Source organism: Hyperolius riggenbachi, chromosome 2 (genome assembly GCF_040937935.1).
Source record: "Hyperolius riggenbachi isolate aHypRig1 chromosome 2, aHypRig1.pri, whole genome shotgun sequence".
NCBI lineage: Eukaryota > Metazoa > Chordata > Amphibia > Anura > Hyperoliidae > Hyperolius > Hyperolius riggenbachi.
The window spans coordinates 233,192,045-233,217,659 of NC_090647.1; the positions used below are offsets into that span (position 1 = coordinate 233,192,045).

Genomic DNA, 25,615 nt, shown 5'->3' on the forward strand with positions numbered 1-25,615 from the left:
CTTGAGAACAGGGTTGGGTAACTCTGCTCTAGAGGGTGCTGTCACTAGAGACCTGTTGGAACAGCAACCAATTACATTAAGAACAATTTCCCTATGAGGTTTCCCACTGGGTGACCTCAAGTAGATTAGCAGCAAAAAAATTCCTCGTTCACCTGATTTTTCAAACCCACAATTTTGCCTGCTTATTGGTAGAAAAAAAAGATTTACAACCCTCTTCTGGGTCATATCAGACCATAGTGAGGGCCGCTGAAAAGTTAGTAAATTAGAGGCTGAGCAATTGCAGTTATTTGCACACATGCAGCTGGAAGTTTTTTTTATTATTAATATAGTCTTTCTTGAACTTGCGAAAAAACAAAACATGCATTGGATGCATGCTATCCACTCCAATCACAATCCACAAACCTTTCAGCTTCTGTCTTTATGATCCCATATGATCCCGAGCTTGTGTACTTTTGCCCCCTAATAGAAGAAGATTTTTTTCTTTAATAAATACAAGGCAGTTTTTCACAATCACAAATATTTTCCAGTTAACAAGGACATCAGCCTATCCGTCTGTTTTACTGAGGGCTGGTACACACCAGTATTTACTTCCAAACTGTGAAGCATCTGATAAAAATGAAAGGATGGTCTGTTGAATGGAAGTGAATTCTTCTGCCAAGTGATTGAAAACAACTGATAAATGCTCAATGTTTTGCTCTTGAAGTGATTGGATTTAAAGGAAACCAGAGACGAGATTAACTAAAAGTTTTATGCATACCCGGGGCTTCCTCCAGCCCCATGCGCACGGATCGCTCCTACGCTGCCGTCCTCAGTCTTCTGTAGCGCCGGTACCAGGTCCCGTAACTTTGGCTTGTTGCGGCCAGTCTGCACAAGAGAAGTAAGACCTCTACGTATCTCTCCAGCGGCTGCAAGTCTTGCCCAGACTAGTCGGAGTTATGGGATCCAGTTCCGGCGATATAGAAGACTGAGGAAGGCAGCGTGGGAGCAATCCGTGTGCATGGGGCTGGAGGAAGCCCCAGGTATGTATAAAACTTTTAGTAGATCTCGTCTCTGGCACACTTTAATGGTAAATACAGATTGGTCTTACACATATCTGACCATGTGGATGTGCAAGTGGCCGATCAATATACAGTCAAGGGAGAAGGAAGCCCACCAGAGCTTGCCAGGAACAATAGGTTGGATGTAAGGACCACTGTACATGTGTGTAGGCTGATTGGGAATCCCCTTCTAAATGATTACTGATCAAGAATTCAATCATTACCTAAGAAAAGGGGAAGCCCCTGAATCCTCTATAGGCTTCCCACGTCCTCCTGGAGACCACATTGCCATACGTGGACCCCCAGAACATATGCAACAATTTTTTTTTCAATGCGTGCGTACATATTGTTCTGCTGCCAGTGAGCTGGGCTCAGGTCAAGCTGAATGCCGGCTCTCCCTGCTGCCGCTAAATTCCCCAGCGGCGTTAAATACTTTTCCCCCTCCGAGTTGGAGCAACTCGGAGGGAGATGTAATTTGGGGTCTGGCGATCGCTGGATCCTTGAATTACTCTTGCACGGGGCGTACCTCATAGCGTTGCTGCTATGACGGCACCCAACTTTGGTGCTCGGCGCTGAGCTCCCTGGGCTGAAGTGGCCTGCTTCAGGGAATGTTATCATGGCCTGTATGAAAGCAGCTGTACTGTGCTTGTGTGAGTACAACCTGCGCTGTGGCATGGAGATGGTCATGGATGAGCGGCTCTGGCTTACAGCACAGGTGCAGCCATACTCACCCGGGTTCAGTACAGCCATGCTTGTGCATGAAGAAGAGCATATCTCAAGGAGGACAGAGAAAGCCTTTGGAGGAGCCATAGCCTTCACCCTTTTTTAAGATAAATATATTTTTTTTTCCTAAGCATCTGCCTCGGGATCACTTTAAACAAACCTCAGTGACAGACCCCATTGGCAGAAAAAGTAACATTCCCCTTAATGACAGACTGTCAGTGACACATTCCTAGTAAAAGATTCCAAAGACTGACAACAGTGACAGGCCCTCCATTACAGATTACCAGTGACAGACTGCTCAGTGACAGTCCCCAAGGTACAGACCGCAGTGTCTGAGCCCTAAATGATAGATCCTCAGTGACAGACTTCTCCAGTGACAGATTTCTTAGGGACAGACCAACATAATTTGTGACAGACCACCAGACAAACAAAGAATGACAGACTACTGTAGCAATTCCTCAGTGACAGGTGACAGATATCAACGAGACCCCCAAATACAGACCACCAGTAACAGACCCCCAGTGATAAATCCCCAGTATTGTAGTACAATAAAATGACAGTGCAGTCGGTAATAGACCGTCATTGAGATATCCCTAGTGGATTTTTTCAAATGTGTTGCGATGCAGAAAGAATGTGGACTTCATGCTGCAAATTTCTGCACTGCTCACTGTTCTGCATGCAAATCGTGATTAATGAAATTCAATGGTCACGCTTGCGAAGGTGAATGTTCGTGTTTTCGATGTGAATTTTCACATCCCTTTTTCCAACTAACATGTTTCTTCTCATTTCCTGTGTAGTTGCTCAGATTTCATGTTGCTATGGAGATTAAAAATCAGATGTAAATGTTTATGCTGCATATTCACAACCATACTAAAACCATATGCGAGACAGTAGAAATGGTCTTTTAATGTCACCCAGCCTACAATTCTCGTGGGACTTATCGGGGGGTGGGGCTCGTACTGAGAGCCTCTGGGGGAAGTGTTGGGGGGCAAAGAATAGTATTTTCAATCGGTAAACAAAATAATAAAATGTAAAACTAGGTAGGAAATTTGAATCAATAAGAAGACCATTTAATAGATTCCTGTAAGATAAATGTAGAACTGTTTTACTCCATTTTAAAGGCTCAGCAGCAAAGAGCTGACCAGATCCCCATATGTATTGACTTGAAGAGCCTGTCCTTTCACAACTACGCCATGCTCTTGTGTAGTAAAACCTTGAATTCCAGTCTACCGACATCACAAACACATTATCATTCAAGTTTATTGTTGATTGATTAAAGTTTATTACAGGGAATAAAATGTGCTGTAAATAAGAGCAGTTTAAGTCAATGGAAGTGGCAAATAGTAGTAAAAGGAAATGTTCTGACAGGTAAGTCAACCAACTAATAGTCCAACACTTAAAGCCCTATTTACCCTCCCAGATTTTTATTGTTAGTAAAGGTGACCCTGGAGATTATGCCATTACTCACGCAATATTCATATCATATAGTCATTCCAAAGAACAGAGAGATATGGGAGGTCTAAAAAGGGTCTAATATAGTATAGTAGTCTCTGTAATGAATATAAATTAGATATAACAAATCCATACTCGAAAACCCAGGGTGCCTAGACAAACAACCAGCCACTGCATGTGTGGCGAGGTCCCATCCCCACTCAGCCTTTGCTTCTCTTGTCAGTGAGGTTGCCCGCTCTCCAAAAATGAGAATACAAGATTAAACAGGAAGAGTTGGCACATAGGACAACGCATTTTGCGGTGTATAAACTGCTTCCTTAGGTCAATAGGTGTGCCTGCAAGTATGTGCAGACCAAGCTAGGAGCTCCACAAAAGAGACCACAGAGTCACAGACCATTTTCATTGGTCCAGACAGTGGACCAATGGGGAGCCCTGGCGAGAGCTTCAAAGATGCTTTGCCGGGGCTCCGCTAGACAGTAATTATAGTGACAGATACACATTAATTACAGCGTCAGAAGACTTGCGGTGAGAGGCAGCGGGTTTTTAGCAGCAGTAGGTTAGTTATTGGTGGTTAACCGGCACAGTTGCGGGCAGCTTCAGTGATGTGCGGCGACCTAGTGGGGAGCTCTGGGGGTCTCCTTATTAAAGGAGACCCCCAGATGCCGCAGCGGAAGTTCGGCGGGTGCAAGCACATCTCTGGGGAGTGAGGCCAAGGTGCTGAAGGACAGCACCACAGCTTAAAACCTCGCTCATCATCGCCCATAATATGGAAGTATCAATCAAGCTTTCACCTGAGTAATGCTTCCAAATGACTGGCCACCGCGCAAAGGAAACCAGCAATAGGATTTGCTGGTAATCCTCGCGCGATGGTAAGGTGATAAGAAGCTCGCATCTGCAAGCTGCTTATCACCTTGAATAGGATATGGCCCTAAGGCCCTGATTCAAGTCAGCTTTTCTCCTAAGTTTTCTCCTAGGTCAGGGGTGCCCAATAGGTCGATCGCGATCTACCGGTAGATCGCGACCACCTATTTAGTACATCGCGGCCTCCTGGCCGCATCACTTAACATTTTGTGCAGCTGCGTAACGCGGCCGCGTCCCGTCAAATTCTGCTGCTGGCCAATAGGGAAGCGGGGGCGGAGAGAGGTAGCGCGGCCACGACGTCATGGCTGGGGGCGGCGCTGTGCACAACGCATCCACGCACTCTGCCAGCCGCCTCCTGCCGATGTAATGACAGGGATGCAGGCTCCTACTGCTCATGTGGAGCTGCACTATCTGTTGTTACACCGGAGCGCTCCTTCAGCCGCTGCTGCCCTCCAGTTAGCGACCCGGAAGGAGACACAGATCCCTGGCAACCTACACTGAAGGAACAGATCCCTGGATACCTACACTGAAGAAACAGATCCCTGGCTACCTACACTGAAGGAACAGATCCCTGGCTAACTACACTGAAGAAACAGATCCCTGGCTACCTACACTGAAGAAACAGATCCCTGGCTACCTACACTGAAGGAACAGATCCCTGGCTACCTACAGTGTAGGAATAGATCCCTGGCTACCTACAGTGTAGGAATAGATCCCTGGCTACCTACACTGAAGGAATAGATCCCTGGCTACCTACACTGAAGGCACAGATCCCCGGCTACCTACACTGAAGGAATAGATCCCTGGCTACCTCCACTGAAGGAACAGATCCCTGGCTACCTACACTGAAGGCCATCTTTAAAGTAGCTCGCGAGCCGAAAAAGTGTGGGCACCCCTGTCCTAGTTGATATTTTCACTCCTAATTAATAAAATGCCCTTTAAGCCACCAGCAAACAAGAAAATACTCTGAATAATTTTGTCAGTACTTTTTCACTTACTTTTTGGTACTTTTGCAGTTGCAAGGTGCTAAGAGAAAAGGTGACTTGAATAAGGGCATATAGCCTTTATCTTCCATTCTCTTGCATTTCATCGCAGCTTAGATAGTGGAGATATTATAAGGAGGGGAAACTGACTGACAATTTACATAGTCTTAAAGGGGAAATTCAGCCTAAACAAACATGCTGTCATCAAGTTACATTAGTTATGTTAATTAGAATAGATAGGTAATATAATCTCTTACTCACCCTGTTTTAAAAGAACAGGCAAATGTTTGTGAGTCATGGGGGCTGCCATCTTTGTCATGGGGGCAGCCATCTTTTTGGTTGGAAGGAGGTGACAAGGAGCAGGAGACACAGTTCCAACTATCCTGTGTCCTGATTACCCCTCCCAGCTGCACATGCTAGGCTTCAAATGTCAAATTCAAAATGTAAAAAAAAAAAATTGCACCAAAACAGCAGAACGAGAACAACAGAATCAGAAATCCCATCATGCTTTGCACAGCATCAGGGGAAAAAAGCCCGGGCGGTTTTCTTCTGTGCAGCTAAAAATGAGTCTTGTATAAGAGAAACAAAGTTCTGATGCTGTGAAACACAAAGCCTTTTCAGTGCTGCTGAGTCGATTTTTAGTCCGGAGGTTCACTTTAACTTATTTCTGTTTTGGTTAAAGACCAATTCACAAGCATGCAAAGTTCTACCATATGACTGCCAGTGTGGCATGGCACAGTTGCAAAATAGCAACATTTGTTTTTCCTGGAATGGTGTCCACCTCCCCTTTCCACTTGCCAGAAGACCACTGGCACCACCATATGTAGCTGCATCACACATGTGAGCAAGCTCAGCAGTGGCCACAGGCTTTTGAAACAGACATGGAAGCAGAGCAGGGACAAGGTCCTCCAGCACCCAAGGCTGAGACACCAAAGTGCGCCCCTCCATCCCTCCCACCCCAGCCGTCACACACTGATTGCTATTAGACTAAGAGGGCCACAGGGCCCACAACCTCCCCAACACCTTAATATCTAGTTATCTGGCTTGCAGTCACTGCTATGTATTCCCTTTTCTTATTTCTTTCTGCTTCATACACAATTAGGAATGACAGCTGAATGAATTGTGCGCCCCCTCCTACACTGCGCCCTGAGGCTGGAGCCTCTCCAGCCTATGCCTCGGCCCAGCCCTGCATGGAAGACCCTCCAGGAGAGAGACATCTTCTGCTTCCAGATTATAATGGAGTAGGTGAAATACTGTGGGTATCTAAATGATCTCAATGATAATTTGTCAGTAATGTGAGTCAATATTTTTAACTAATGGACTTAAAGTGGACTAAGGACTCTTGCACAGGACAGAAGGAATACATAGAGAAATGCACCCTGTATATATTTAGAGAGTTTAGCCTTTTTAATTCCCCCTCATTTGTGTCTAATCACAAGTTGTAATCTGATCTCTCTCCCGTGTCGCATAACTGCCATGGCAGAGATGGCAGATAAGCTCATTTGAAAGCACAGGAGGTTAACAATATGTCTGCTTCCATGACTCAGGAAGTAGAAACTGTGCAGATTTATGTTAGGATTTGTATCGGCTGTAACAAAGAAATGTTTTTCTTTAAAGGTTATTATGCTGTTGCTTATCTTTTAGAGTAGAGCGGAACTGCTGAGTTCAGGTCCGCTCTAGCTAAGTTTAGTTTAAATGTTCAGCAAATCTCTAGATGCATCCTTTTATTATTATTATTATTATTATTATACACCCTAAGCTTCAAGCATAGGTAAGATAAATTGCCAATTCCCAGATGAATCGTTGCCCTTCTTAATTTCTGTGCAAGATTAATGTTTGCTTCTATCTCAGCTCACAAAAAATGACAACCTGGTGAGTCCTGGATAATATGTGTTGCAGAAACACATAAGCAGGATATTTAGCAGTGTAGTCACACGTGGCACCATGATCTTGCTGGAGGCTAATAGAAATACGAGACAAGGCTAACAGTCCAGAGAAGAAGAAACAGACATTTAAACATCAAAGAATTGCTACAGATCATGCCGGCATAATCGTTAGTACTAAAAATGTGCTGAACAGAAGAAAAAAAAACTACAGTTTATAAAGCAGATTTCTCTTGCTGCAGTCTCTCCCTTTCCACTTGCCTTCAATATTCCTCACTTTCACTCACATCATACTAGACCAATTTTACAGTCTTTTTCATACATTCCAGTAAGAAATTGATCAAAAGCACAGCTCCTCCTTTGCTGTATTGATAAGCCCAGGGGATAGAAGCCTACGTCTTTCAAGTGAGCAAACCCACTGTTTCCAGCATATTCTCTCTCTGGCGTGTTGAATGTGTCATAATAGTAGGTCAACAACAGCTGAAATCTGAATCTAAGCCATTCCTGTGGTTCTCATTCTAGTTGGTCCAGATCCCATACAGCTGGCTCTAAAGTCTCCAGTTTACCCAGGTAAAACATGATGCAAAGTATGGAGTTACTACCTTCCATTGATCCTTAGAACATAATGAAATTTAGGGCCCTTTAGAACAAACACATCAGAAGAGCACCTGGGTACTAAGATAATTCTTAAATAATATACTGCTGGCCTAATTTTACAATAGGCAAACACTGACTAAATGATTTATAAAGTGATGTAATAAAATAAGCTATTTTATTCATTATGTTATTTTCAGTACAGTTCCTCTTTAAAGTGAACCTAAGTCGGGGGGGGGACGACAAGTTAAACATACCTGTCACTTCTACCAGCCCCTTGCAGCCGTCCTGTGCATGCACTGTCACTGAGCGATGCTCCAGTCCTCTGCATCAACCCTCTTTCTTCTGGATGTGCGGGCCCCAGTCTGCCTGCCTCCTGATCGCACTCCCGTGGATGGGAGCATTATGCGCATGCACAGTATGGGGAAATTTCTACTGCGCATGTGCAGAACACTCCCGGGAGCATGATCGAGGATGCATGCAGCCAAGCATGCACAGTGGCGGTCGACTTGCCCTGCCGAAAGAGGGGTGCTGCGGTAGACTGGAGGATCGCTCAGTGACGGCGCAGTCACAGGGTGGCTGCAGGGGGCTGATAAATGCCCCAAGTAAGTTAAACACATTATTTTCCCCCAATTTAGGTTCCTTTTCAAGATCAGCCGGACAGCCAGCCAATTGGCATTTTTTAAAAGGAAATACGTTAAGTATGACAGCCTCCTTATTTTTTTGACTACAGGATCACTTTAAATAAACTGAATTTAACATTTTCAGTTAACTACCCATTAATATGAGACTAAATAAAGATTCTAGGCTAATTTTACCATGCACATATGTCTGATGTTTTTTTGTGTGTGGGTAAACAAATTTTAATGCTTGCTTATGGGGTCACTGTGTGGCAAAGCTCTAATGCCCACTAATCTTTTCCCCCCGCTACTTTCAATTAGATCATTTCCATTCCCTCCTAATGGTTCTAATTAGATATTGGCATAGCGGGACCACAGCCTGCATTTTAGCTTCAAAAATAGAACAAGGATATTGCAGACCGGTTATCAGAGGTGCAATTTAATGCCCTTTATTTTGTAAATACAAGATGAAATTGACCATTGTGTATGCATGTGTGTATGTGTGTTGTGCGTGTGTTGTGTATAATTGCGGTAGGGATTTTTGAAAATCTTCTGTGCAGATTACATACTAAATCTGCGACATTCTTGAGTTTTTCTGAATGCATGCTGTTTAAGATAAACTCAGAGATTCTCAGTAATGACTACTTAAAGCTACATACACACAGTCAATTACTGAACCAGTTACACATACCTGAATCCATCTGCAAATGGAAAACCGATTTCTTAACCGACAGGAGACAGCATGTTAGACTTGGTAAATACACATCAAGCTCTCTGACAGTCAGTACTGGTGCACCCCATGGCTGTGTGCTTTCCCCACTGCTCTACTCACTTTACACCAATGACTGCATCTCCACAGATCCATCTGTTAAGGTTCTGAAGTTTGCAGACGACACAGCAGTAGTTGGTCTCGTACAAAACGGGGACGAGTCTGCATACAGGCATGTGGTGGGACAGCTTTCCTCCTGGTGCAGCAGCAACTACTTAGAACCAAATGCTCTCAAAACCATGAAGATGATAATAGACTTTAGGAGATCTCCCCTTAACCATACAGTGGTGTGAAAAACTATTTGCCCCCTTCCTGATTTCTTATTCTTTTGCATGTTTGTCACACTTAAATGTTTCTGCTCATCAAAAATTGTTAACTATTAGTCAAAGATAACATAATTGAACACAAAATGCAGTTTTAAATGATGGTTTTTATTATTTAGTGAGAAAAAAAAACTCCAAATCTACATGGCCCTGTGTGAAAAAGTGATTGCCCCCCTTGTTAAAAAATAACTTAACTGTGGTTTATCATACCTGAGTTCAATTTCTGTAGTCACCCCCAGGCCTGATTACTGCCACACCTGTTTCAATCGAGAAATCACTTAAATAGGAGCTATCTGACACAGAGAAGTAGACCAAAAGCACCTCAAAAGCTAGACATCATGCCAAGATCCAAAGAAATTCAGGAACAAATGAGAACAAAGTACTGTAATTGAGATCTATCAGTCTGGTAAAGGTTATAAAGCCATTTCTAAAGCTTTGGGACTCCAGCGAACCACAGTGAGAGCCATTATCCACAAATGGCAAACACATGGAACAGTGATGAACCTTCCCAGGAGTGGCTGGCCGACCAAAATTACCCCAAGAGCGCAGAGAAAACTCATCCGAGAGGCCACAAAAGACCCCAGGACAACATCTAAAGAACTGCAGGCCTCACTTGCCTCAATTAAGGTCATTGTTCATGACTCCACCATAAGAAAGAGACTGGGCAAAAACGGTCTGCATGGCAGATATTCAAGGTGCTAACCACTTTTAAGCAAAAAGAACATTAAAGGGAAGGTTCAGGGACAGTTGGTAAAAAATAAAAATCCGAATCCACTTACCTGGGGCTTCCTCCAGCCCGTGGCAGGCAGGAGGTGCCCTCGGCGCCGCTCCGCAGGCTCCCGGTGGTCTCCGGTGGCCGACCCGACCTGGCCAGGCCGGCAGCCAGGTCGGGCCTCTTCTGCGCTCCATTGTGCGTTCCACGCCGGCGCGCTGACGTCATCGGACGTCCTCCGGGCTGTACTGCGCAGGCTCAGAACTACTGAGCCTGCGCAGTACAGCCCGGAGGACGTCCGATGACGTCAGCACGCCGGCGTGGAACGCACAATGGAGCGCAGGAGAGGCCCGACCTGGCCGCCGGCCTGGCCAGGTCGGGTCGGCCACCGGAGACCACCGGGAGCCTGCGGAGCGGCGCCGAGGGCACCTCCTGCCTGCCACGGGCTGGAGGAAGCCCCAGGTAAGTGGATTCGGATTTTTATTTTTTACCAACTGTCCCTGAACCTTCCCTTTAAGGCTCGTCTCAATTTTGCTAAAAAAAACATCTCAATGATTGGCAAGACTTTTGGGAAAATACCTTGTGGACCGACGAGACAAAAGTTGAACTTTTTGGAAGGTGCGTGTCCCGTTAAATCTGGCGTAGAAGTAACACAGTATTTCAGCAAAAGAACATCATACCAACAGTAAATTATGGTGGTGGTAGTGTGATGGTCTGGGGTTGTTTTGCTGCTTCAGGACCTGGAAGGCTTGCTGTGATAGATGGAACCATGAATTCTACTGTCTACCAAAAAATCCTGAAGGAGAATGTCCGGCCATCTGTTCGTCAACTCAAGCTGAAGCGATCTTGGGTGCTGCAGCAGGACAGTGATCCAAAACACACCAGCAAATCCACCTCTGAATGGCTGAAGAAAAACAAAATGAAGACTTTGGAGTGGCCTAGTCAAAGTCCTGACCTGAATCCTATTGAGATGTTGTGGCATGACCTTAAAAAGGCGGTTCACGCTAGAAAACCCTCAAATAAAGCTGAATTACAACAATTCTGCAAAGATGAGTGGGCCAAAATTCCTCCAGAGCGCTTTAAAAGACTCGTTGCAAGTTATCGCAAAAGCTTGATTGCAGTTATTGCTGCTAAGGGTGGCCCAACCAGTTATTAGGTTCAGGAGGCAATTTCTTTTTCACACAGGGCCATGTAGGTTTTGAGTTTTTTTTCTCACTAAATAATAAAAACCATCATTTAAAACTGCATTTTGTGTTCAATTATGTTATCTTTGACTAATAGTTAACGGTTTTTGATGAGCAGAAACATTTAAGTGTGACTAACATGCAAAAGAATAAGAAATCAGGAAGGGGGCAAATAGTTTTTCACACCACTGTAAATGGATCCACAATAACCCAAGTAGAATCATTCAAGTTTCTTGGGTCCACGATCTCAAATTACCTAAAATGGGACAGCAACACTGCCACTATTGTCAAGAAAGCGCAACAGAGGATGTACCATCTACGGCAGCTGAAAAAGTTTGGCCTACCCCAAAATCTAATGGTGCAGTTCTATACTGCAATCATCGAATCCACCATACCATCATCTATGACTGTATGGTTTGGCTCCTTCTCAGCATTAGAAAAGGGGAGGTTGCAGTGCATCATCCGAACAGCGGAAAGGATAATTGGCTGTAGCTAACCTTCCCTGCAGGATCTTTACGCTAGCAGGTGCAGAAAGAGAGCAACCAAAATTGCCTCTGGCCCCTCTCCCACAGCTCACTCCATCTTCCAACACATGCCTTCAGGAGTAAGTTTCCAGTCAATCACTACCGAAAACCTCCAGACACAGGAACAGCTTTTTTCCTCAAGCGGTAGCCATACTTAATGCCAAACCACGTTAGAGCTGCTAGGACTTGAAAGTAATCACCACAGAACTGTAAATGAACAATTCTCACATTGCTTACTGCCACTATACTTGCATAATGTCCTTGAATCGTAATATACACACTGTCTGTCCTTGTATTGTTTTTGTTTGTGTTTGTTAAGCAACTGCCAAGACAAATTCCTTGTAGGTGCAAACTTACCTGGCGAAAATAAATTGATTCTGATTCTGATTATCAGTGTTGCAAACATGAGAGCTGATAAGAACTAAACTGCCATTTGAAACTATCACTTGGCATAAGGTGACAAAAAAGGATCTTTTTGTCAAAGTGTAACTATTCATGAAAATGCAGAACATTTTTGCATGATGAGTTTTATGGGAAATGGGGTTTTTCCCGTCTATTTCAATGCAGAAAATGCCTGTTTTTGCAAACGTGCAATATACTGTTTTTATGATTGTTGTATAGACACGCTGCTGGGCTATCTGGTGAGCAGCCTGTCATGTTCTAAACAAGACACAGAACATTTATATCATGCTTTTCTCCTGGCTGACTCAAAGTGCCAGAGCTTCTGTACTAGGGTGCACCCTATAGGTGGTAGCAGTTTTGGGAGTCTTGCCCAAGGTCTCTTCACTGAATAGGTGCAGGCTTACTGAACAGGAAGAGCTGGGATTCAAACCCTGGTTTCCTGTGTCAGAAGCAGTGCCATTAACCAAAACACTATGCAGCCACAGTCTATTGAGACACTACTGCAGACAAAGACTGCAGCAGGACAGACAGGAAACTGGTATTGTTTAAAAGGAAATAAATATGGCAGCCTACATATCCCCCTCTATTTCAGTTGTCTTTTAACATCACACCAACAATTCTGCTTTTTAGTCAGCTCCAACACAGACCAACTATTACCTATTGAACCTTTTAGCACTATCCTGCTATCATAAGTGTTTGAACACTTAACCAGTTTGGAGCCTGAATCAATTCCAGGAGATAAAGTACTCACCAATAGAGATGGCCTGAACCTCCGATTTTAGGTTCGCGAACCTCCGCAAACGTTCGCAAACTTGCGAACTTTCGCGACCCGCAATAGACTTCAATGGGGAGGCGAACTTTGAAAACTAGAAACATTTATGCTGGCCACAAAAGTGATGAAAAAGATGTTTCAAGGGGTCTAACATCTGAGTTTTTGCATGGATGAGTGGGATAGACGCCAAAAGTTCAGGGGAAAAATCTGGATTTGATGCAAAGCAGCGTTTTAAGGGCAGAAATCACATTAAATGCTAAATTGCAGGCCTAAAGTGCTTTAAAACATCTTGCATGTGTCTACACCAATCAGGGAGTGTAATTAGAGTACTGCTTCACACTGACACACCAAACTGTTTGTGTTGTGACAGCCGTGCTGGACTGGTGCGCACCATGGCGAGAGTGCAGGCGATAGCAGTTTTCAAGTCCATATGGTCGCCAGGCTGATGTAGCTCAATTACAGAACAACAGTGATTGTCCAGCTGATCGAATTTGGTCTGTCCACAATGAAGCAACGACCTTATTATCTTTGGTGTGCCACCCCCGAAACTCTCATATAGCCGGCGGTCATTGCTTCATTGTGATATGCAAGCCTCTTCACCGCGGCAAGGTAACGATCATGAAGGGGAATTAACACATGTACATGCCTTTTGTTTTGTTGTTGCAGACGCAGTGCAGCCAGAAAAATAAGGCAGGCATGTACACACACCAGCAGGCATGTACACACACTAGCAGCGGCCTTAAAAATTCAGGAATCTGCCTGGAGTCCTGGACCCTGTTGGTGGTGGTGGAGAAGGCAGTCAAGCGGCCTGCAGGCAGAGATGCTTTGTAGGGACCAACTTAGTCATGGTGCAGGCAGTCACACGGTGTGCAGGCAGAGATGCTGTGTGCTGGGACTGACTTAGTCTTCGGGCGGGCAGTAGCCCTCTGGGATCCATGCCTCATTCATTTTGATAAAAGTGAGGTACTGAACACTTTTTTGACTTAGGCGACTTCTCTTCTCAGTGACAATGACTCCAGCTGTGCTGAAGGTCCTTTCTGACAGGATGCTTAAGGCAGGGCAAGACAGAAGTTGGATGGCAAATTGGGACAGCTCTAGCTACAGGCCAAGCTTGCGCACCCAGTAGTCCAAGGGTTCATTGCTGCTCACAGTGTCTACATCCACACTTAAGGCCAGGTAGTCGACTACCTGCCGGCCCAGGCGTTGGTGGCGGGTGGATCCGGAAGCGCTAAGGCGAGGCGTTGGACTAAAGAATGTCCGCATGTCCGACATCACCATGAGATCGCTGGAGCGTCCTGTCCTTGCCTGCGTGAACATGGGAGAAGGATTACTGGCAGTAGTACCTTTATTCCGTTGTGCTGTGACATCACCCTTCAACGCACTGTAAAGCATAGTTGCCAGCTTGTTCTGCAAGTGCTGCATCCTTTCTGCCTTCAGGTGAGTTGGTAACATGTCCGCCACTTTGTGCCTATACCGAGGGTCTAGTAGCGTGGCCACCCTGTACAGCTCATTACCCTTGAGTTTTTTGATACAGGGGTCCCTCAACAGGCTGGACAGCATGAAAGACGCCATCTGCACAAAGTTGGATGCAGAGGTACTATCCATCTCCTCTTTCTCATCCTCATTGACGTCAGGTAAGTCCTTCTCCTCCCCCGAGCCACGAACAATACCACGGGAACGTTGAGCAGCACAAGCCCCATGCGATGCCTGCTGCGGTTGTTCTTCTGCCGCCGCCTCCTCCTCCAAAGAAACACCTTCCTCATCATCCGAGTCTGACTCCTCTTCCCCACACGACTCTTCCTCCTCCTCCCCCCTCTGTGCTGCCGCAGGTGTTGAGGAAACATCTGGTTCTGCTGAAAATTGCTCCCACAACTGTTCCTCCTGTAACTGTTCCTCTTCACGCTCCTCCACAGCTTGATCCACCACTCTACGCACGGCACGCTGCAGGAAGTAAGCGTACGGGATCAAGTCGCTGATGGCGCCTTCACTGCGACTCACCAGGTTTGTCACCTCCTCAAACGGCCGCATGACCCTGCAGGCATTTCGCATCAGTGTCCAGTACTTTGGCCAGAACATCTCCATCTCCCCAGACTGTGTCCTTTGACTGTAGTTGTAGAGATACTGTTTGACAGCTTTCTCCTGTTGTAGCATGTGGTCGAACATCAGGAGGGTCGAATTCCAGCGAGTCGGGCTATCGCAAATCAAGCGTCTCACCAGCAAGTTGTTTCTCCGCTAAATATCGGCAAAGAGTGCCATGGCTGTGTAAGACCGCCTGAAATGCCCACACACCTTCCTGGACTGCTTGAGGACGTCCTGTAAGCCTGGGTACTTAGACACAAATCTCTGAATTACAAGATTGAGCACATGTGCCATGCAGGGTACATGTGTCAACTTTCCCAAATTCAAAGCCGAAATTAGATTGCTGCCGTTGTCACACATCACGTTGCCGATCTCCAGCTGGTGCGGAGTCAGCCACTGATCCACCTGTTTGTTCAGAGCAGCCAGGAGAGCTGCTCCAGTGTGACTCTCCGCTTTGAGGCAAGACATGTCTAAGATGGCATGACACTGTCGTACCTGGCATGCAGCATAGGCCCTGGGGAGCTGGGGCTGTGTAGCTGGAGAGGAGATTGCAGCACCAGTAGAGTTGAACTGCCACACAGCCAAAGAGGAGAAGGACGACGACAGCAGTGAAGAGGACTTAGCAGGAGGAGTAGGAGGAGAAGGAGAGGTGGCAGCAGGCCTGCCTGCAAGCAGTGTAGGTGTCACTAGGTCCGCTGCACAGCCACGTACTTCCTGCTTGCCAGCGGTACCAGGTTGACCCAATGGTCTGTGTAATTAATGTACTTACCCTGACCGTGCTTGGCAGACCAGGCATCCGTGGTCAGATGGACCCTTGACCCAACACTGTGTGCCAGAGATGCCACCACTTGCCTCTCAACTTCATGGTACAGTTTGGGTATCGCCTTTTTAGAGAAATAATTGCAGCCTGGTATTTACCACTGCGATGTCCCATTGGCCACAAATTTACGGAATGCCTCAGAGTCCACCAGCGGGTATAGTAACAGCTGGTGAGCTAACAGTTCCGCCAAGCCAGCTGTCAGACGCCGGGCAAGGGGGTGACTGGCAGGCATTGGCTTCTTCTGCTCAACGATTTCCCTCACGGACACCTGTCTGCTGCTGTGGGCAGAGGAGCAGGAACCGCTCAAGGTGAGAGGTGGAGTGGAGGAGGTTGGCTGTGATTGTGAAGGTGCAAGGGAGAAAGCGGCTGAAGAAGATGATGCACCTGAAGGAGGAAGAGGAGAAGGCTTTGCTTGTGTGTGCTGCTTTTGCTTAGGTGGTCTTCCCATTGCAGTTTGTGCCTTTTCAGCATGTGCCTTCGTAAGGCAGTTGTCCCTATGTGGGTGTTGGCCTTTCCACGACTCAATTTTTGGTGGCAGAGAGTACAGATGGCATTGCTCTGATCTTTGGCATACATACTAAAAAATGTCCACACCGCTGAGCCACCCTGGGGTGTGGACACTATGGTGGCATCAGCAGCTGACGTTGAAGGGCATGTTGGCTGGCTGTCCATAGGTGGCGATACATGGCCCTGGGCACCGCCACCAGCTTTTTCTGATGTCGAGCTCCCCCTGCTTCTTTAAGGAACTTATCTCCTCCTACTCCTCTCTGATTCCCCCTCTGAACTGTCCCCTTGGTCATCTTGTCTCTTAGTATCCCACGTAACATCCGTATAATCGTCATCATCATAATCATCCTGCCCAGCTTTGCTTGCCTCAGACACCTCATAAACTGCACCAACAGCAGGTACTTCATCATCCTCCTCCTCCTCACACCTTACGTCCATAGTGTCGCCTAACTCAGACATATAAGGTGGTGTAACTTGCTTAGTGCCTTCATCTTGTTGTAACAATAATGTCTGTGAATCAGTGATTTCCCCACCAAATAACGCCTGCGAAGTGTCAAATATAGCGGATGGGGTACTTGGAGTATCGCTGGTGGCTGTAAAAGATGAGGTGTTCTGTGTTAAATAGTCAACCACGTCCTGACAATCTTGGGAGTTGATGGGACATGCCTTCTTCTGAGCACTGTACTTTGGGCCAGGGCCGCACGAAATCACGTCAGCAGGACCTCGAACAGATCTGCTGGGTGGCCTGCCTCTGGGTCTGCCCCTGCCTCTGCCTCTACCTGTTTTGTCCATATCGGGGGGGATGAAGTGAAAGGTATGCACTGACTTGACTAATACAATGTGCAGTCACACAGGTGCAGTGAAAGGTAGCAGTGACTGGTATTACAATACAATGTGCAGCTGTCACACATGTGCAGTGAGCAGGTATGCACGGACTGGCATACTAAACAGTGTGCGGTCACACAGGTGCAGTGAACAGGTATGCAGGGATTGGTATTACAAATGTGCACCTGTCACACACAGGTACCGTGAACAGTTGCAATGACTGGTGGTATATTACACTGCTTGCGCTCACGTAGGTAGGTAGGTAGGTACACTGAACAATGAACAGGTGCACTGATTGGAATTACAAACGTGCACCTGTCACACACAGGTACCGTGAACAGTTGCAATGACTGGTGGTATATTACACTGCTTGCGCTCACGTAGATAGATAGGTAGGTGCACTGAACAGTGAACAGGTGCAGTGATTGGGATTACAAATGTGCATCTGCCTGTCACACACACACAGGCAGATACCCTGAACAGGTGCAATGACTGGTGGTATTAACAATGCGTGCGCTCACATAGGTATAGGTAGGAAGGTGCACGGAACAGTGAACAGGTGCAGTGATTGGGATTACAATGTGCAGCTGCCTGTCACACACACAGGTAGTCACTGAATGTGCTTGGCCTGGCAGTGGCACAGTAGGAATTAAGGTGCCAAAGGCCAGCTGCGACTGACTGACAGGGCTGTATATAATGCAAGTGGGCCACACACACACACAAACAAAAAAATAGATCACTAGAACAACATTAGCTCTCAAAAGAGCTGTTGAGGGGTGCTTTTTTAGCACTAAGAATCAGCAAGGAGCAAGCTAACAAGCCTACAAGAGCCTAACTAAGCTTTCCCTATAGCTCTCTCTGCAGCAGCTCTCCCTTCTCTAATTACTGCAGGCACACGAGTAAGTCTAATGCCTGACGCTGCCTGCCTTTTATAAGGGGGGGGGGCTCCAGGAGGGAATGGCTACAATGTGCCTGCTGACTGTGATGTAGAGGGTCAAAATTGATCCTAATGATGCACTATGGGGGCGAATTGAACTTCCGCAAAAAGTTAGTGGTTCTCCGCGACCGCAAACCATGGAAGTTCACCGGTTCCCATTCGCTGGCGAACAGTTCGGGCCATCTCTACTCACCGAAAAGGAATTAGAAGTCATAAAACTTCTGTGTGGCTGTGTAGCTTGTTTAACATACATTTACTGAAAAAAATGCCAACACATTGCAAAGCTATAGAGTAGCAGATAGGTAGCAAAGCCAAGGCCGGTGATTTTGGCACAAGCTCACTTCTGCGCTGAGCATGAAATGGGTGCTGCCATAGACTAAATGTTATTACATCTACAGCGGGATTCTCAGTGTAATTCAGTTACTGGCGATTGGCGAACCCCAAATTACTTCTCTCTAGGGAGCAAGGGAATAGTATTTAACGTCGCCCGGAATTTCAGCGGCAGCAGGGTGAGCCATCATTCAGCTCACTCTGCGCCCAACTGACCAGGCAGCCGGATAATACCTCCCGGGCAGAGCTGCCTGCAGGCTCTGCTGGCGATAATCTCCCAATATGTATTTTGCTAAGGAATATGCAGTTGGCATAATCATGTGCTGAAGACCCACAGTAGCTTTAGGTTTTTAGAAGCCCCCACATCGTAAAAGATAAGAAAAATGTCTGAACATAAGCTGAATGCCAACTAGTGCTGCCGCTTGTAAGTGACATTCACATTCATGCCTGTGATTTAGGTTCAGGTTAAAGGGAATCTGAAGTGAAAGTAAACTTATGATATAATGATTTGTATGTGTAGTACAGCTAAGAAATAAAACATTAGCAGCAGAGATATGAGTCTAATATAGTTTTCAGTACAGGAAGAGTTAAGAAACTCCAGTTGTTATCTATGCAAAAGAGCTTCACTGATCTCTTCGACTTTCATAGTCGCAGAGAGCTCTGTCTTCTGAAGCTTCTCAAGTGTCTGTCACTGTATCTTGTTTTTTCTGCAGAGGAAAGTTCAAAAGGTCATTAGCCTGCTTTGTGAAATCATGTAGAAAGCTGAGTGTAGTGTGTAAACTGCAAATATTAGAGAATTAAGCAATGTTATATAAAAAAAGATATAACTGAAAATAAAAATATGAGACTATTTTCTTTGCTACTAATGCTTTGTTCTACACAACCAATTCATTATATCATAAATCTTTTTTGTTTCGGTTTCACTTCAAGGGCCGGTTCCTACTAGGAGCCGCGGCCATTTCCGATTCTGCCGGGGCTCTCATTATGTTGCAAAGAAACAGTGTGATTTGACGGGCAGCCCAATGTAGGTATAGGCAACAATTCCCCCATCCCTCTCGTATGCTTGGAAACGCTGTCAATTTGCTCAGAATTTGGCTCTAATGAAAACTGGCCCTAAGTCTTACTAACTTAAAGCAAAAATCCTTAAGTTAATAAGTTAAAATATTGCATAGAGATATAAATTCACATCTACCACATGCAAAACGTGCCTCGTTATAAAACAGCGTGTAATTAGGAATGCAGAAGAATTTTTTCCCACACAACTTTTACTACTTGGTGCTAGTTCATTTTCAGAAAGATCTCTGCTATTCTAAGTCCAATAAACAATGTAGCAATTTTACTGCAGGACGCTTTACATGCTGATTTAAATTGTAATAGAGGGAGGTACAAATAACATCATGGCAGAAAAGAATTTTTAAATAGAATCGCACACCTGGGAGAAATACTCATTACAGACTACCAGATATGGGCTATGATAAATGTAAACACCTCTCAGTGCTATAAAAAGCAGCGTCTAGTGTTGGCTCTCTTTTCATTCTGATTTATACAGTGGGTCGTCTATGATCTCTCTGTTGCAGAGGGTGAAGCCTTGCTACTAAATTACAAAAATGATCTCATTTGACAACTGATTTAAAGGACACAAAATAGCGGAAATAAGAAACTTGGAATGTAGCCCGGAAGAAAATGACATTGAAGGTATTTCAATTCAAACTGAGTTTTTTTTGTACATGATGTTGTAAACGTCACTGCCTGTAATTGAAATATGTTTGGATTTTTTCTAGACTTTTTCCAATACTGGTTTTGTTCTTGGAATTTCTGTGCAGTGGAGATTGACTTTCAACTTGGAAGATGCTCTTCAATAGGTATTCATAACTAGCTTTTCCCTACACATAACTACTTCACCAGCTAACAACTGTCGCCCGTAGGGATAGGGACTAAATCTCTAGGGCAACAGGTATGGTACAAGCTAGTACAGACGTGTCCTTTGGATACAGCAGAGCAATGTGTACTGTTTTTATGGGGGGATGAAGGAGGGATGATACCATGGTGCATAATGGAGTGCCTTTTGATGGGAAAGGTAAAGAGGAAAACAATGTGCTCAGACGTTTCCAATGCTTAAACACCCGCTGTGCCAGATCTTGAAAGTGCACCTAAGATGTAGTCAGCAAAAGGATTTATACTTACGGTACCTAGGGCTTCTTCCAGCTACCTGCAGTCTGCCAGCTCCCTCAATGTCTTTCTGGTCCCCTGCTTAAAAACTTGCTAACATGCATCCTTTTCTTATCCATTGAAAATCAGAGGCACAAAAAGACAAAGGCTGGAGAATTGCAGAAAAATCACACTCTGGAAAATTTTAAAAATCGCAATGAAACCTCACTGTTTGTAATTGCATTTGGTAGAAGAAAACATCCTGAAGAAAATAAATATCAAGCAATCTATAGTTTTAGCTTCTTGTAGTATTGGCCTATCAGAAATCATGAAGAAAATGGTGCTAAAAATGAATTGGTCTTTACTGATTTTACAGGTTTCAGTGATGAACAAAAAGTCATCCAAACATGCACATTTCCACAAAGAAATTAAGCCAAAGTCAGAAGCAGATGATCAATTAGCTGGAAGACTGGATCAGTGGAGATTTTTTTGCCCATCATTATTGCAGTAATAATATACACACTGACAACTAGAGAGGAGGGGTTTATTCAAATTTCAAGAGCAGTAGAGATGGAGTCCATGAAACACAGTTTAAGGCCTTTGTTAAAAGGGCAGCCGACAGGCGGTGAATTCACTGCCTGTCAGCTGCTCTCCTGCACTGGCTAGGTGCTTGTTAGCACTCAGTACTGATGATAAACAGATGCCCCCCTTGTAGAGTCACATCCTCTTCCGCCAGGTAACGCCAACACATGCCAGCTCTTAACAAGCGTGGCATTACAACCACTGCAATTCGGCTGCATTTAAATTGCACCCAAACTGCACTGGTGGGTGGCAGATGTAACGTTGAAGCACTCAGCAAGTGTTCAGTTCAGTTGTCCAATGGAAAGAGGCTTAACATCATAAGGGCTGGTCCACACTACTAGTGTTTTTTATAGTGTACCTGAGACAAGGGTGGTAAAGGCTGTGCACCCTCTTGGTTGCTCTACCATGGCCTGGACAGTTCTGCACCTGCACAGTTACAAGCCATGTAACTGTACAGCCCAGCCACAGAACGGTACCAGGGACGGGAATTTGATTGAGGAGACGACTGGCCAGGGCTACGCATGCACAGTAGTCAGCCACTAATGGGGCTGATTGTGGGAAAACTAGGCAAGAACGAAGGGGACTGGTTAACGAACGAGATAGGGACTGTAGGTTTGTTCTTAAAGAAAACCTGAACTGAAAATTAATAGTCAAAATAAGCATACACATGTCATACTTACCTTCCATGTAGTCTACTCCTCATTGTCTTTCTCCTCTCCCGCGTCCTGTTTGTTCACTGTGATCAAGGGGATTTTCCGTCCTCCATTTTGAAAATGGCCATTACCCATAACAGCTTTCTGGTCAGCACACAGTTAAACTGTAACATCGCCCACTTGAGCCATAGGGAAACATGGACATTACCTGGTACATCCGTTTTCCTCTCAGCTATAACTGACAGCAACTGATATTTTACTGACAGCAACTGATTTATTTCAGATCTGACAAAATATTGTCAGAACTGGAAGGGATTATTGTCAGAACAAAATTGTGAGCTTCTGAGAGGAACTGATGGCAAGGTAACTATGTAATGTTCATTTAAAGTTACCTCATATGTTTATTTTAAATATTTTTACTCAGTACAGGTTCTCTTTAAGTCGAAACATTGTGCCATCTTTGTCCCCTGTACCTCTTCTGTGCCCCCTTGTGCCTCCAGTGTCCCCCTCTGTGTCACCTCTGCCCTTTGTACCTGTTTATACAAGTTTAAAAGCCATTTTTTCTTTGATTTTTTTTAAATCAAATTTCTCAAAAACTATAAATCCAATTTTTTTTACATGTTCCCATGGAAACACAGAATCCATGCCGTTCGTATCGGCGGGTCGTTTGTAAGTCGGACGTTTGTAAGTCGGGGACTACTTGTAAATCTTCTTGCTCTCCATGACAAGTTTACATTAAGCACCAGTTATTTGAAAAGTGCTTGATAATGCAAAGCTATTTTTTTTAAATCGCATTGCTCAAGTGAGAACACATACATAGCATTACACTAGCAAGAACTTTTCAAATCTCTGGCAATTAGAAAAGTGCTGGTAGTGTGAACAAGCCTGAAGATATCAATTTTAACTGTGCAAACTGGCATTTCTGCCTGTCTGTGAAATCGTCATTGCCTCAACCCTGCAATGCAAGTGACATGTGAAGGGGCACATCAAGTTTTACTTTCTGCTTTGTGTAGACTGACTCATGAACATGTGATAAAAACAGAGACAAAAGAATCCTATGTGTCTTTCATGCCTGGTACACAGCATGCAATTTTCTATCAGATAGATGGGTCGAATCGATTATTTCCGACAGGTCTGATCTGATTTCCAATCGTTTTTCTGATCGGTTTTCCAATCACTTCTATACAAAATCAATCAGAAATACAATCGGAAATCAGATCGGACCTGTTGGAAATAATCAATTCGACCTGTCTACCTGATGGGAAATTGCATGGTGTGTACCAGGCATTAAACTAAGCCATACACCATTGTCATGGTTTCCTAAAGCTGTAACAAGTACAGACTGAAGCTGGAAGATAATATTTATTGCCGGTCAGTGGCAGAAGGAATTGTATAGTGATGATAAATGTTATGTGTGCTTTAGGAAAGATGACCTAGTTCACAGTCCAAAGAGCAGGGGAGGAAATGGCAGCACACGGTAGATCTTGAATAGTGATGTCATAGTCCAGACAGAATTCATTTTTGTTGATATGGAAAAGGTAGCAGTGTGGTAGAGTTCCATTGTAAAGTCTAAGAAACAGGGTAATGTCTGACACAATGCAACTTACTCAATAAACTTTAAATGCACAGACTAAAAGAAGCCTATTATATGCCTACATTTGTTTTATTTTCTCTTGCTTTGTCATTGCCTCTCCTTTTTCATCACAACACAGTTTCTCCCTGCAGGCGGTTATATCCTGATAAATGTTTATATTAAACATGTGAAAATCAGCATCAGAGTTAAGATAAAATTTCACACTTAATTAGAAGCCCAGAAGAGTTGTTCATTTTTAATTTAGAAAGATTATGGAGCGTTTTAGCCTGATTCTTGTGGCTGTACTGCAGGAATGAGCAGTGATCCTTTGTGATATGGTAATCTGCATTCCTTACAGCTTTTTATGCATGATATGCGGTATCACATTTACATAGAATTAGGGTGAGGACATTCGGTCATGATTAAAGTGACACCTTCATATTTTTTTCGGTGCTGGTCTTATTTGTATATGTGTGCTGTTGGGAATATTTTTTACTAAATGATCAATGCTTTCACTCACAAAATGTACTTTGCTCTAAAATAGTAAAATGGAAATATAACATACAAAATGTACTTTGCTCTAAAACGGTAAATGGAAATATAAGTGGCAGCTTCAAATTGGGCTGGCTGAACATTAGGTAGACAGCTAAAAGCTAAACACACTATTGAAATCTGTTCATCATGTGAACTGATTTACCTGCTAAAAGATATGTTATACTTTTTAGCCAATAGCCAATCCCATGATTCACTCTGACAATACTGATCAAAAACTCAGTGAACGTATCATACTTTATTACAATTGAATTAAATCTGAAGCAGAAAAAAATATGATACTTACCTATGGTGACAAAAGGCTTATTCAGTCTTATTCAGTCTTCTTTTTCCCCTCTTGATTCCCTTGTTCCTGTGCGGTCCTCCTCATTCCACATATTCCACCAACAGGCCAAATACATCTTCAGGGACCCCTGAAAGGCTTTGGGAGCACTTGTGTCCTTGAGCGCTCCTGAAAATGGTACTGCACATAGATTCACCAGGTACAGAGCCGCTTGTCGTCAGGAGCACTCGGGCTCCCTAAGCCCCCAGAGGGCGCCTGGTGGAAGCATGACTTTACCAGGGGACATAGTTGAGGAGAGGCTCAACAGCAGAGCCTTCCCTCTCCATAGGTAAGTATCTGACTTTTTTAAACTGCAGATTTGCTTTAAACAATATAGATTGATGGTCAATGAGCTTCTTCCAGATTACTAACTGGACAGTTAAAAACATGCTACATCGAAGTCGCAATTCATTCCTGTCTTACTTTCTGTATACAAGCTGTCAGTGTGTACTGGCAGTGTACATACTATCATACATAGTGACATCAATGTGAGATGCAGTAGAGCTTCACAGGGCTAACTGTCATTCTGCCAGTCCTGCTGAAGAGTATAGAAATATATATATATATATATATATATATATATATATATATATATATATATATATATATATATATATATATATATATATAGTTTTTTTAGAGGGTACAGAATAAAATGGTGAATGTTTACAGTGGCCTAGAATTCAGCTTAATTTTTGTGATGGGTGGATATTGAATTATACTTTTTTTTTCTTTACAAGAAAACTTGATATTTTGAGTTAAGCTTAAAGAGAATCTGTATTGTTAAAATCGCACAAAAGTAAACATACCAATGCGTTAGGGGACATCTCCTATTACCCTCTGTCACAATTTCGCCGCTCCTCGCCGCATTAAAAGTGGTTAAAAACAGTTTTAAAAAGTTTGTTTATAAACAAACAAAATGGCCACCAAAACAGGAAGTAGGTTGATGTACAGTATGTCCACACATAGAAAATACATCCATACACAATCAGGCTGTATACACCCTTCCTTTTGAATCTCAAGAGATCATTGTGTGTTTCTTTCCCCCTTCTGCTCTCATGCACTGAAGTTTCAGGCTGCTCTTTTCTTCCTGCAAACAGCTTTGCCCTTGTCTGTAATTCCTCAGTATGTGAAAGCCCAGCCAGCTCAGAGGAAGATTTATCCAGCTTGTAAAAGATAAGAGAGAAGGGAGAAGCTGCCCTCATCTAAATAATACACAGGCAGTGTGCATAGAGGGGCCTAGAAGGGGGAGTTCATAGCAGAACCACAACACTGAAGAACTTGGCAGCCTTCCAGACACAGGCTGACAAGTCTGACAGGGGAAAGATGCATTGATTTATTACAGAGACTGTTATAGTAGAAAGTGCTGCAGTAAGCCAGAACACATTAGAATAGCTTTTGGAACTTGTAGGATGATAAAAAACAGGATGCAATTTTTGTTACGGAGT

General features: G+C 44.3%; 1 protein-coding gene across 18 annotated transcripts in view; it reads right to left on the reverse strand.

Moving 5' to 3' along the window:
• The window catches only part of DMD (dystrophin), a 3,066,377-nt gene that overhangs the window by 283,597 nt on the left and 2,757,165 nt on the right, over positions 1 to 25,615 (reverse strand). For 15 of the 18 annotated variants that reach the window (XM_068268325.1, XM_068268327.1, XM_068268321.1 and 12 more), the window contains one exon: positions 403 to 459. The exons of the other annotated variants lie outside the window; for them this stretch is intronic. In XM_068268325.1, the coding sequence (XP_068124426.1) occupies positions 403 to 459 (57 nt within the window). The remainder of the gene's footprint in view (positions 1 to 402; positions 460 to 25,615) is intronic. 18 annotated transcript variants of the gene reach the window in all.